Source organism: Stomoxys calcitrans, chromosome 4 (genome assembly GCF_963082655.1).
Source record: "Stomoxys calcitrans chromosome 4, idStoCalc2.1, whole genome shotgun sequence".
Classification (NCBI taxonomy): Eukaryota; Metazoa; Arthropoda; class Insecta; order Diptera; family Muscidae; genus Stomoxys; species Stomoxys calcitrans.
In genome coordinates, this window is record NC_081555.1 from 122,368 (window position 1) to 136,763 (window position 14,396).

The window sequence follows — 14,396 nt, forward strand, 5'->3', positions numbered from 1 at the left end:
GAGAATGAAAATACCAAATGAAAGTATAGATAAATAATATTAGATAAAATGATTTACTTCATTGCATAAATTGTTTCTTTTTTATTAGTCTATCGTTTGAATTGTGTCCTATGCTAAGGAACATTTTATTTTACAAATATTTAGTACATTCAGTAATATAAATGTTTTTCCTTCTTTCATAAGTATAGTTTTTTAAAGGTTTTCACTTTTGGTGTGTTTACATATGGATTGCGTCAATAAATACAGTATTTGTTATTATTTGAAAAATAAAAATTATAAATCTATAATGTTATGGTCTATTGAAATAGAATTTTCTTATATCCAAATAACAGAAGTTATTGCGTTTTTTGGGATTAATTCAAAAAGAAAATGCTGCCAAAAATAACTTTTAATCAAAATTCTTCTCATTCGAATTTTCGATAACTGTTTAAGGATGGATGATTTAGGGCAAATTTTGAGTTTAAATAACACCGAATTTGACGTGTTTAAAAGGTGATGAGTGTAATGCACCTCTATTTATTCCTTCATTTCGATCTTTATGCTACGAAGAGAATGATGATACGAAAAAAGCAATGGCCTGCTTAAATGAAATAAACGGCCAAATGACGTGACGCTGAAAATAAGAAAAGAAAGAAAGCGGCATCTTGAACAGTAATTTTTGTGGACAGTATTAACACATTCAATTGACAAAACACAAGCCACACGGTTTTCTTAATTATGTATATATATTAACCTTAGAGTAAAAAATTAAATTAGACGAAACAAAAAATAATACGCGAAATGATTAGAAATAAAGTTTAATTAAACAATTTATAAATATCTATTTAAAAATTATCTAATGAAAGATGATGTATTTATAAAAATAAATTTCGGATGCCTTACTTAAAGAATCAAACATCAAAAGAGACTACGTGTTTGTAATGTCGATCAGGCAAATGCTTGAGACGTAAAATAAATTTAAAATTATAGAAGGGATACATCTCTAATTTCTTAATTTTTATCATTTTAAAATATGTTAATTATCATATTGTATCTTTTAGCCATTTCCAACATCCTGGTAAATTATAAATGAAAACATTTGTTTACACCTTTGGTTAGAATGTCAGTTTCTACTTTGTGAAGTAAGCCATACAATACGAGTAAAAAATGCAGATTAAATTATTTTATGGAGAAAAAGAAACATACGAATAAATTTAAAATAAAACTACCTCCTGATATTTCCAAATGTATTTAGCAGCCAGTAGAGTTTACTTTGTTTACAACTGCTATAAATTCGGTATATTTAAAAAAGGCGTTTGTGGCGGTGGTTGCAGCTTTGGACAAAAACGTATTACCCCTACTCAGGCAACCACAGGAGGAGGGCCGCCAGTTGCGTTGTGCGTAGTTGTCATTTGTGTATTGCTTGCAGCTATTATAGATGACGTAAAACTGCTTGGTACGGGCGAGTACCTTTCAGAATCTTTATTATCCGAGAAGTACGAATCTTCAGTTGGTATGGAAGTCGAAGGCGCAGCATGACCGCTACTTTCCTTTACAGTGCTACTGTGCATTAATTCGCCATTTGATGTTGCATTTGGAGAAGGCAAAAGTTTTTGTGATGAGATGGCTGAAGGTGGGGGGTAATTGATAAAGCTGTTAGAACTAGATTCACTAAGGGAGCACGGCGATGTTGCTTTTGTCGTAGCGTTATTGTGTGCTACATTTTGCGCGCGTTTGGAATTTTTCATTTTTCCACAAGGAATGCATAACATAGAACAATGTTCCTTTATCTTAGTTAAGTGATCCAAACGATATTCATTAACCCACTTGGCCTTCTTTTGCTTAGTTTGTTTCACATGTTCTCCCTGCGCCGTATTTATTAGCTGATGCATGTGAGATAAGCCCTCTGGTGTCGTTGCCCCGCAACGCATACAAATACTACAACGGTTACAGCTCCAACGACCTTAATGAACATGAAAAATATTTTGAACCATAAAATACTGGTGTAAAGATTTAGTCTGAACTTACCGTCAGGAACGGTCTTAATTCCAAGACAATATATGTGAAAACCTCTGTCACATTGTTCGCAGAACAACATTTTATTTTGATCATGTCGACGTTTGCACTTCACACAGCATTTACAATCGGCGCATTGCCAATTGTAATTTCGAACGCGTAAACTCATGCGATGTGGCATTTCAATGCAGCTGGGGTGAACTGAAAAGGAAATTAATTTTTATTTCAAAAGACCAAGAGGATTTATATCGCTCCTACCTCTTCGTCTACAAGTATAACATTGTAGAAATAATTCGGGCACATTATTGAGATTACGATTATGTGGACGTAAACAGACTTCACACGTTGCCAATGATTCTTCACCGTTGGATGATTCATCAGAGGACGATGAAGAACACGACGATTCGGAATCCTGCAATTTAATAAAAAATTATATTCAAAACATGTAGATATATATTTTAAAACAAAGTAACACTTACTGTCTCCGATGAAGACGTATCACTCGAGGAACAAGAATCTGTCGAACTTGTCGATATCACTGGTGCACCAGGGAGCAGCGGTACCTTAAATTCATCAGCACTCATATTTCCAGGTTGTCGTGTTCGCCGTAGGCGACGTTTTTTGTGTCGTCTGCCCGGCAATGATTTATCTATCTCAGTCTTGTTATCAATACTCTCTATAGCCGAATCTGTGTCAGAGCTGTTATTACCACAGTCTTTGCAGGACCACATTTGAACAATAGGGTCTACAACCGTATTGAGTGGCATACATCTAAATTGAAAATAAAATAGAAAACATTTCTTTGTAAATAAAGGGTGATTTTTTTGAGGTTAGGATTTTCATGCATTAGTATTTGACAGATCACGTGGGATTTCAGACATGGTGTCAAAGAGAAAGATGCTCAGTATGCTTTGACATTTCATCATGAATAGACTTACTAACGAGCAACGCTTGCAAATCATTGAATTTTATTACCAAAATCAGTGTTCGGTTCGAAATGTGTTCATTCACCGTAACGTTGCGTCCAACAGCATTTTTGAAAAATACGGTCCAATGATTCCACCAGCGTACAAACCACACCAAACAGTGCATTTTTCGGGATGCATGGGCAGTTCTTGAACGGCTTCTGGTTGCTCTTCACTCCAAATGCGGCAATTTTGCTTATTTACGTAGCCATTCAACCAGAAATGAGCCTCATCGCTGAACAAAATTTGTCAAAATTTGAACACATTTCGAACCGAACACTGATTTTGGTAATAAAATTCAATGATTTGCAAGCGTTGCTCGTTAGTAAGTCTATTCATGATGAAATTTCAAAGCATACTGAGCATCTTTCTCTTTGACACCATGTCTGAAATCCCACGTGATCTGTCAAATACTAATGCATGAAAATCCTAACCTCAAAAAAATCACCCTTTAGTTTAAAATAAGGTCTACCGTCGTATTGGGAGGCATACATCCAAAGTGAAAATAAAATAGAATATATTTGTTTATAAATAGTTTAAAGACCATGCCTACCGTAATTCATCAGATGAATAGTCGTGATATTTCTCACAAAATTGGCCTGGAACGAGAGATAACGGGTAATAAATATCTCTTGGCCTTGATGGTTCCCAAATCCGAGGTTTAAGCAAAGTCGGAGGTTGAGAAATGCGCTCCGTTTTTATAGCTAACGCAACTGCTTCAGCAACTGGACGGTTGGGTATAGTAGATAAAGGGGCTGTAGATGGGCAGGGTTTGTTAATGACCAGCGTTTGAAGATCGAGGAATGACAATCGTTCGTCTTTGCGCCTGAAAATTGTCTGTACCATAACCTAGAAATCTTTTGATATTCATTGTAACTTACGTTCTGTTAAAGTATGAGTTCCATTTGCTAGTAGATAACATGGCTCTTTCGCGAGCTTGTAAACCTCTTCCAGCCACATTGAGTCCAAGTGATTTCTGTTTAGCCTCTATTTCACGCAAATGTTTTTGCCGTACAAAGTCCTTATACTCCTCGTACTTTTCATAGAAATCTGTATACATTATGTCCAAAATGTCGGAAGCCCATACGGCCGTGATTCCTAAATCACACATTTTTTCAGACACCAGCCCTTTTTCTTGCAACCAATTTCTCTCTTCCATATCTACTTGACGGCGGGGTAAATCGGGATATTTTCTCTTGAAGCTTTTAATTCCCAAGTACATTGCAACCTGTTCTTGTATCATAAAGGTATCTCGATTTTTTGAGGGACAACAACCTTTCGGTGGCGGCCAATCATATTCTGCTATAGATGCAACTGTGAAGTCGGTGCTTAAAAAAATAATTAAAGTTACTGCATTGTAAGAGTAACGAATAACACAAGTTGTACATACTCTTCAGCAACGCAAACTTCCATTTTCTTTTTTTTCGTTGTTTTCTTGGCGGATGCACTATTTTGAGCTGATGCCGTGCTATTCGGGTCTATAATGCTCGTATTGCTGATAATGGACGACTGGGACTCCTCATTGGTAAAAAAATCAGGTTGGCTACAAAATAGTTTAGTTATAAATAAATATTAATAATATTATTAAATATTATAGAACCCTATGTACCTTGAATAAGAAGGAGATTGTTGTTGTAAACTGGTTTGAGACAAATCGGCGCTCATACGGGTGTCTTCTTCAAAAACTTGAGGAGACTGAAAATATATTAAAAAAAAATTAGTCTATAAAAGAATATCAATACCTTTTTTGCCAGTGAATGATAATATTAAACTAATAAGCACGCTCTATTTTGTCGTAAATAATCAGAGTGCTTATAATCGCTACGGATTGAAATAAAAATAAATGCCATTCAAATTTAGGCTTAGCTATAAGGCTCTGACGGTTGACATTTTTGATTTTATTATTGACTTATTCTGTGACAGAAAAATGTTACGTACCGGACTGAAGAGTTCTTTAATCCTCTCAGGATCAGGGGTATGCTTAAGGGCTCCTATGCAACGTGGCCGATTCATAGCTATAGATTTTACACTTAAACTATCACGACTAATACCATGACTTCGTTGACCACGACCAATACTCCTTCCGCGGGATCCCCGAACACGTCCACGGCTACGGCCTGGTATTGCAGGCATAGAAGAAGAACTGGCTGAGTCATCTAGAAATAGAAACTTTCCGTAGTTAATATTTTATTAAAGTGGTATTAAACTGCATTGGCGAACCTTCAGAGTTATCTGCTCCACTAACATCGTCCGCCGTTTCTTCTTCTTGTGATGCAACTGATCCAGGTTTATAAACAGTTGAAAAATTGGAGACCCTTAATTGCTGTGTAGCTATTATAGAAGAGAAATCGTTCGGTTTGAATATCATATCCGGTAAAGGATCTGACGACGATAAAATTGTTGTGGGTGGCAACATTGAATTATGACTATTACTTCCAATATTTGCACCATTAACACTACAATCAGGAATAACAAAGACGGGGCCATCGTTTCTCGATGTAGCTTCTACAGTGGTAATTGTGTTCGTTGTGCTCCCATTGCTATTGCTTGATGATGAAGATATAGTCAAATCAATTTGGGAAGTCATTGAATGACTAACACTATTTGCAATGTTTGTAATATTTTGAATTGTTGATGAACTATGAAAGCTGACAGACGATATAGACGAATTCGATTCGTGGAAGTGATTGAGTTCATTTTCAGAACCTGTATCGTTTGATGTTTTCTTGTTTTCCAATGACAATGACGATAAAGGCTTACTTTTTGATGTTTTAAGCTCACTTTGAAAGTTTATTGGCGTGTTACTTCTTCTCGATGTTCTCAGGGGAGTTCGTAAATTTCGTTCTCTTTTAGGTGTTTCTATAATATTCTGTTCACTTTTGTTATCTTCTGGGCCTCCCGATGTTGCAATGTCGGTAATAAGAGCAACTGGTTGCTCCGCATCGACCATGTCAATTGCTAGTCTTTTTCGTAACAATTGAACTCTGCGTGCTTTGCAATCCTGTCTATTGTCTGAATTTATTGTATGTTCTTCTTTGGCATTTTCTGAGGTTAAATTGATTTCCGATTTTTTAGGTCTTCCCCTTTTTTTTACAATTGGAGTAGAATTTTCATTCGAGTCAATATTAATTTGAAGGTCTAAACTATCGTTCGAATTTGTTTGAATGGCATCTGTTACTTCGTCCATAGGTATAGGTAACAAATGTTCATGTTTTTGTTTACGCAACCGCTGATGATTTTGGTATCCTGTTGGAAGATATTGTTGTAAGGCATTATTTTTTGTATTTAGCTGTTCGCTTTCATTTTGTATTTTGCGCAATTTAGAGGGTGTTTCTATTGTCTTTTCCGACATTGCTGTACATATAGTCTCTGAAACATGACATTCCTGCGAAACAGGTCGTTTCAAATTTAAACTGTTGTTATTAAGGCTCAGTAAACGGTTTTCCTCTGAAACATTTAGACCATTTAGTGTTTGTAGGTTTTCGTTAAAGATAGTATCATTTTCATGTCTGTCGTCTATGAAACCACGAGGACTCCCTTCCGGAGTGTCAAGAATTTCTATGGAGTCTATGATATTTTCGACGGAGTCTTTCTTTGCACTAGATGGTCCTACATCCATACAGCCAACTGATGAACCGTTAGCCAATAAACGCTCAGCCAACTGGGGATATTTAAGAGAAACTGATGATTTAGTTGCTACCATAGGTTTAGGTTGTAATGGAGGCAGTGCTGTGTTATGCTGTGTTTGTTGTGTCAATTGTTGGGTGTTTTGTATTACAGTGGTCTCTCTTTGTAGACATTCTAACAAAATATTTGTTGAAGGCACAATTGTATTTGTTACCATTGGCGATTTCTCCCTGACATCGTTATCCTCTCCTTCGCCATCATTATAGTCAAAACGGTGCACTGGTGAACTGCCTGCTGACGATGTTAAATCAACTGTATCAATAATATGCCCAATTTTCAACGATGCTTTCCCGTTTAAGTCCATTTCCTCATTAGTAATAAAATTGGAGGAATCTTGTGCATGAATGTTTGTGGCGTTTTGAAACATTTTTGGTTCATGCTGATCCCTAAGTGTTTCATCTATATCCATATCATCGGAATGACGCCGAGGCAATTCAGGTTTAGTGTTAGCATCTGCATCCAGACCAATTTCTTTATTTTGGGTACAATCTGCATTATCATTAAAGCCGCAGAACTCTTGAGAATTACTAGATTCCCCGCCGACATTATCGACATTTAATAGATCGAATTCGTCTGCAACATCAACCACTGGTAAAGTGATCGTATTCTTATTTGATTTTATATCCGTGTCAACGACAAATTTTAGTTTTTGTTGTGGAGAGCCAACATTTTTCGGCCCCAATGAAAACTGGGGCCGAATTACTGTATAAGTGAACGAGTAAAATCGTTCGAAATCTCTCTATTGTAATTATGTATCTTTTTGTTGAACGGGGATTTTCGAAATTTAGGAACGCGAGTATTTAAGTCGTTCATTATTTATCAAAACTTTGACAAAAAAATTTATAAACAAGGGGCATAACTTCCATTAAATACAAGTTGAAATACCTTTCGATACGAAAGCGCACTCGATTACGTATGCGGCAATACGGCCCCTGAGCCCGAATACGCCGCCACTCAATCTCGATGTCTTTTATTTTTATGCAGGCTCTTGTATAAATGCAAAGTCTTATTAAACGTGGCAGATAAATACTTATCAGCCGCCTACCTTTCATCAAAAGTCATCGTTTGATAAAAGTTACGAGCAGCGAGTTCAGAAATACGCTGCTGGTCAACTTAAACCCTTCAACAACAATTGGCCAATAGACCTAGAACAATTTACGGGAAGCTGTCAATTCAACAAATCCTGCCGTCCGTCTGTGCAAGCCAGCTAACAAATTGAAAACTACGAACTGGACTACAATCGTTCCTAGAATATTCAATAAGATCAACATCGCCTACTAAACAAAAGAAGATTCGTTTAATTTGTTTTCAGAAATTCAGCAATAAACATACCTAACTACTTTTCTCACTAGGATTTCCAGCCACTTACAGAATAGGGAATTGTTTTTATTGCTATACTCTTATAATTAACTAAATTTTTTTTTACCTTTAATTCACCTTATACATTTCTAATAATAGTGATCAGAGAATCAAAACACTTGTTTGTCCAAGTACACCAGTTATGGAGTGTTCATAGACTCTAAAATGTCGGTAAAATATGCAACCCGTCATTAATTCACAAGTTTTTTGCTGAGTAAACACAAAACAAACACAAGCGCAGTACCAAGGACAAATGCTGGATAATGTCATCTATCCCGGACATCAAAATATCCAAGATTGACATTGCTTCGTCAAACGAGGTAATTATATTTTTTTTTACTTTTTTATCTATTTGCTAAAACTCTCCTGTTGCTCTTTCAGCGCTAAAAGGGAGCAAATTATGAGCAGCAATACTCCAGTTTGGCAAAACTATGTCGTCCGGCACCAGTCGAAATGGATAAATATCTACGCAGACTGCTAAAGGATATTCAAAACTGCTGCTGCCAAATAAAAACTGACGAGCCGCCTACCGTTCAATTAAAGCGAGTTCAGGATTGCCCCTCTGTTTACCTAAAGCCCCTCAACAACAATAGGCTAGCAGACAGAGTCAAGTTTACGGGAAGCTGTCACTTCAAAAAATCCCTGCCGTCCGTCTGTGCATGTAAGTTTGGTAGCTGTGAAGGAATTACAGCCTCTTACAGAATACCGAATTGTTTTTTATGCCATACTTGTATAAGTCACTAAAGATTTCTTACCTTTAATTCATATGGTTAGAGCGAGTTCAGGATTGCGCCTCTGTTCACCTAAAGCCCCTCAACAACAATAGACTAGCAGACAGAGTCAAGTTTACGGGAAGCTGTCACTTCAAAAAATCCCTGCCGTCCGTCTGTGCATGTAAGTTTGATAGCTGTGAAGGCATTACAGCCTCTTACAGAATAGCGCATTGTTTTTTATGCCATACTCGTATAAGTCGCTAAAGATTTCTTACCTTTACTTCATATCGTCCAATTCTTAATAAAGTAATTAGAGAATCAAAACATATGTTTGTCCAAGAATTCTAGTAGTGGGATGTTCGTAGACTCTAAAATGGTCGCTAGCTAGCATATGGAATTAGTCCTTAATTCACAACGTTCTTGCCGATTGACCACAAAACAAATCCAGGGCCTGTACCAAGGACAAATGCAAGGGCCGAATTACCGCATGCGTGAACGAGTAAACTTGGGTCGCAATTCTCCACTTTTGTAAATCGATTTCGTCCGGAATCAGCTAAAATTAATAATAATCTAAGCAGACTGCTAAAAGTCAACAAAAACTGCTGCAGCCAGTGATCAGCCTAATACCGCTCACCAAAAGTCACCGGTCAATGAAAGCTGAGCTCGAATATGCTGCCACCCAATCTCGATTTCCTTCATTTATATGCAGGCTCTTGTTTGAATGCAAATAAAGTCCTCTTGAACGTGGCAATAACTTTCATTTATTTGTAGCATACAGCTAAACCTATTATTGCTAAGTATGGCGATCATCTTACTACCGTCCACCAAAAGACACCGTTCAATGAAAGCTGGGGCCGAATTACAGTATAAGTGAACGAGTAAAATCGTTCGAAATCTCTCTATTGTCATTATGTATCTTTTTGTTGAACGGGGATTTTCGAAATTTAGGAACGCGAGTATTTAAGTCGTTCATTATTTATCAAAACTTTGACAAAAAAATGTATAAACAAGAGGCATAACTTCCATTAAATACAAGTTGAAATACATTTCGATACGAAAGCGCACTCGATCACGTATGCGGCAATACGGCCCCTGAGCTCGAATACGCCGCCACTCAATCTCGATGTCTTTTATTTTTATGCAGGCTCTTGTATAAATGCAAAGTCTTATTAAACGTGGCAATAACTTCAATTTTTTTTATAACACACAGCTAAACCTATTATTGCTAAGGATGGCGATTATCTTTGAATTAGAAAATGGTTGGTTTTGTTTTTGCCTGTAAACGATGCTTGTTGAAATTCAAATAGTCCGTTTTTCACACTCGTATTTGATATATTTTTATTCTAATGTTAGATTCTAACAACCACGGAAATGGAAAGCTTTGCCCCATCGATGATGTATAGCGCCAAACTCAAATTGTGCAGGGACTATACAGTCATGCTCCTCAATGAACGAGTATATTTTAAATTGTACGGAGATAATCGCTTGTGCAGACGACTACGTGTTGCTGGCCCGAGGTAGGTTTCTATCAACGATTAGAGAAAGCATGGAAGAGTCATTGAAATGGCTGGAGGACCAACACGAGGAAGGAGCTGGTGCACTTCACTCGTAGATAAAAGATACTGTAGTTCAGACTTTTGACGCAATCACCCAGCAAATTGGCATAGTCCTCGATTTGAAGCTATCCTGAAGAGGAATACGGAGGAAAAGCGCCGTAAGGCACTGTGTGCTCTTTACTCCTGTTGGTGGATGTCTTTTAGCAAGTGGTAGTAACCAACAAGATGATTTCTTCGATATATATGGCTTTTGTGAGACTAGTATTGACCTATGGAGTACTGGTATGGTGGAGGGCCATGTAAAAGAGAACTTTTACGTTGATACGAATACATATTTGGATTGCGCAATTCGATCGAATTTTGTACTCCGTTGCCAGTACTACGAGGGAATTCCAGAAGGTCCCGAGTCTGGCCAGCGTCGTGGTCACAGGACGGAGGAGTTACTGGCCTTTGATAAGAGGTCGATGAGTACCTTAACAGAGGTCATAACAGGACACTGTGCCATAGGCCATGACTTCTGCAGGAGATGTCAAGATGAGGAGGGTACTATTGAGCACTTGCTCTGTTCATGTCTGGGTCTGCAGGGATGCAGACTCCCTTTTTGTGGAGGCGGTTCCTCTGCGATCTGCGGCCTAATCACATTCGATAGCGTATTCGTTTTTGCTTCGAACATATTATTGATACGAACACATATTTGGATCGCGGTATTCGATCGAAATTTGCTATCATTTTGTACTGCGTTGCCAGTATTAAAAATAGAATTAGAATCAAAACAAATAAGAAAACTTAGTCGGCGGCAGTAAATGAAAATAAATATTACATGGTTTTGTAAATCTAAATGCAAAATTACTCTTTATTGTGCTGTGTTGGTGGATCTCTTTCTTAGGAAGACAAAATCAAAGATTTCATTACCAAACGGAGTAAATTTCTTACAGCGCTTCGATATACGCATGTGGTTGATTTTGCAAATGTATGGAGAGGAGCAAAAAGCAAATGATTTTATGTGCGTAAAAAGTTTTCTGCGCGACAGCAATATCAACAATTAAATCTTTTGATCATTACAAGCTTCCAAAGTTGGAAGTGGTGAAAAAGTGGCAGAAATACAATGGCTTCTAACAGGAGTTTAAAGTCATGCATCGATTGAAAACGATTATGGCAAGGTTTCATATATTTATCTTCTTCCAAGCTACACCGTCACCGAGAGTAAGGAATGAAACTTCCGCAGTTTTTTTGTCCCTTAGTCTGTGCGCAGTATCTTATTGTGTTGCTGTTTCATTAAGTTGACCGGAATTAATTGTTGTTAATTAGTTTATGTTAAATTTGGCAAAAATAGTATATAAATCATTCTTTATAATAAATAGACAAAAAAGGAGAAAAACACAACCAAAAATTTACGTTTTTGCATTCTTATGTGTACAAATAAATGCTTAAACAATCAAAAGAAAGCCTTCTCGGCGACAACAGAGCAATCGAATATTTCGAAAAACGCAACTCGATATCGAGTCTCATGATTCGAAAAATGTACAATTCGATTGAAAAATCTCGAAATCGAATGCCGTGATTAGGCCCCTGTGTGATCTTGCGAACGTACCTCTGGGAGGTTTCCTGAGATTTGTTGGCGGAATGGGATGGTTTCGCCGGAAGGTGCAATAGCCTCCGGTGAAGGCACATACGTGCTTGCGTGAGATGCGAGTTTTTTTAAATCCTTAAATAAATTATTAATTTCGTAAATAAACTAATGCATAGACTTAAAATGTCAATCTCGATGTTTTTATAGCTTAAGATTTAATCATATAAAATTATGTCTAATCTGATCCAATTAGATATACATAATTATATGAAATTATATCTTGGACAAATTTGAAGTCAATTTTGTCTAAAAGTATAAAATTTTATCTAATTGTATTTATTGTGCCACATTAAATCAAATTTGATCTGATTAGAGTGGGTTGATTTTATTTAAGAAATCTTATAATGAACATTTATGAAATTTTGGCACTTTATTCGCATGAAAGTGAAATCTAGTACAAACCAGAATAGTTTCTATATGAATAAAGCAATTACAAGCTGATCATTTTACCAAACAAATAGAATGTTTTTAAAAGTAATAATTCGTCGACATACATGGTAAATAATTATATGTTGATCGTTTAGCAACCGAATGTGATGTATTAAACATTTTAAAATTTTCGTCATGCATTAACGAGCGGATATCTATTGCAATTTGTAGTAAATCATATATATACTCCTAAGAACTAACAGTGACAAATGTTTGGTTTCAATTTTTTTATTACGTAAAGCTAAGTTTTTTTTTGTTTTTGCATAAGGATTACATTATTAAGTCTTACATGTCTACAATATACAAAAGCATTTTGCAAGTGCCTTGTAGGTTATAATACAATTCCGTATTAAAGGAGGTTTTTAACTAAATGTTACTGAAAATAAGTTGTTTCATTTTCAGATTGATTTAATGGCTATAATATTCTGTTTACGACATGGGTTATAATTTACAAAGTATTACGGGTTTAATAAAGTGCTCGAAAAATAGATCAAATTATATGGGACCTATGTTTATGGCAAAAAATAGTTGTTGTGGTAGCAGTGTGTTGTACACTGAGGCGAAAGCCCTTGCCGATGAAGGACTCCATCGGGTCAATACGGTTCGTAGCCGAGACGATTTTTTTTTGTAGAATATAAAACTATTTCTTATAAAGAAAATTTTCAATAAATTAGTAATGTTAATTCTTATAACGGGATATCCAGAGATTTATCAATATCAACAAACATCCACATCGGATGCCATATATAGAGAGAATGAAAATGCCAAATGAAAGTATAGATAAATCATATTAGTTGTTAAAATGATTTACTTCATTACATACAGTTTTTCTTTTTTTATTAGTCTATCGTTTGAGTTGTGTCCTATGCTAAGGGACATTCTATTTTACAAATATTTAGTACATTCATTAATATAAATGTTTTTCCTTCATTCATAAGTATAGTTTTTTAAAGGTTTTCACTTTTGGTGCATTTACCTGAGGCGATAGCCCTTGCCGATGGAGGACTCCATCGGGTCAATACGGTTCGTACAACCGGCTGCAATGGGAGAGTCCGATTAAATTGTTTGAAACCGCAAGATAATTCCGCCACTAATAGTAATTAATTGGTTGCGTGTAGGAGTGCTCAACATTCGATAGAAAAATTTAGGTAGACAAGTATTCCAATTGTCACAAAAAAATTTGACGCCGAGACGATTTTTCTGTAAAATATATAAAATTCTTTCTTATAAAGAAAATTTTCAATAAAATTAATATGAAAAATATTTGATAACGTTTATTCTTATAATGGGATATCCAGAGATGCATCAATTTCAACTAACATCCACATCGTATGCGATATCTAGAGAGAATGAAAATACCAAATGAAAGTATAGATAAATAATATTAGATAAAATGATTTACTTCATTGCATAAATTGTTTCTTTTTTATTAGTCTATCGTTTGAATTGTGTCCTATGCTAAGGAACATTTTATTTTACAAATATTTAGTACATTCAGTAATATAAATGTTTTTCCTTCTTTCATAAGTATAGTTTTTTAAAGGTTTTCACTTTTGGTGTGTTTACATATGGATTGCGTCAATAAATACAGTATTTGTTATTATTTGAAAAATAAAAATTATAAATCTATAATGTTATGGTCTATTGAAATAGAATTTTCTTATATCCAAATAACAGAAGTTATTGCGTTTTTTGGGATTAATTCAAAAAGAAAATGCTGCCAAAAATAACTTTTAATCAAAATTCTTCTCATTCGAATTTTCGATAACTGTTTAAGGATGGATGATTTAGGGCAAATTTTGAGTTTAAATAACACCGAATTTGACGTGTTTAAAAGGTGATGAGTGTAATGCACCTCTATTTATTCCTTCATTTCGATCTTTATGCTACGAAGAGAATGATGATACGAAAAAAGCAATGGCCTGCTTAAATGAAATAAACGGCCAAACGACGTGACGCTGAAAATAAGAAAAGAAAGAAAGCGGCATCTTGAACAGTAATTTTTGTGGACAGTATTAACACATTCAATTGACAAAACACAAGCCACACGGTTTTCTTAATT

The 14,396-nt window shown here is 35.7% G+C and overlaps 1 protein-coding gene across 3 annotated transcripts; it reads right to left on the reverse strand.

The window, feature by feature from the left end:
• Positions 1-52: 52 nt before the first annotated feature.
• Positions 53-14,276, reverse strand: LOC131997182 (supporter of activation of yellow protein-like). Of its 3 annotated transcripts, none has more exons than XR_009398104.1 (11): positions 5,181-7,539; positions 4,899-5,116; positions 4,570-4,655; positions 4,351-4,503; positions 3,842-4,288; positions 3,514-3,786; positions 2,475-2,766; positions 2,254-2,407; positions 2,008-2,196; positions 1,209-1,942; positions 53-613 (listed from the first exon to the last, which is right to left on the reverse strand). XR_009398104.1 is itself a non-coding variant. In XM_059367696.1 (11 exons), exons 2-11 carry the CDS (start codon positions 6,145-6,147, stop codon positions 1,341-1,343), a joined length of 3,381 nt encoding a protein of 1,126 aa, XP_059223679.1. In that variant the 5' UTR covers positions 6,148-6,206; positions 13,311-14,276; the 3' UTR covers positions 53-1,340. The 3 variants fall into 3 exon arrangements, 2 of the variants coding, with proteins under 2 accessions (XP_059223679.1, XP_059223677.1); XM_059367696.1 differs by adding an exon at positions 13,311-14,276 and having other exon boundaries at positions 53-1,942; positions 5,181-6,206; XM_059367694.1 differs by having other exon boundaries at positions 53-1,942.
• Positions 14,277-14,396: the final 120 nt, after the last annotated feature.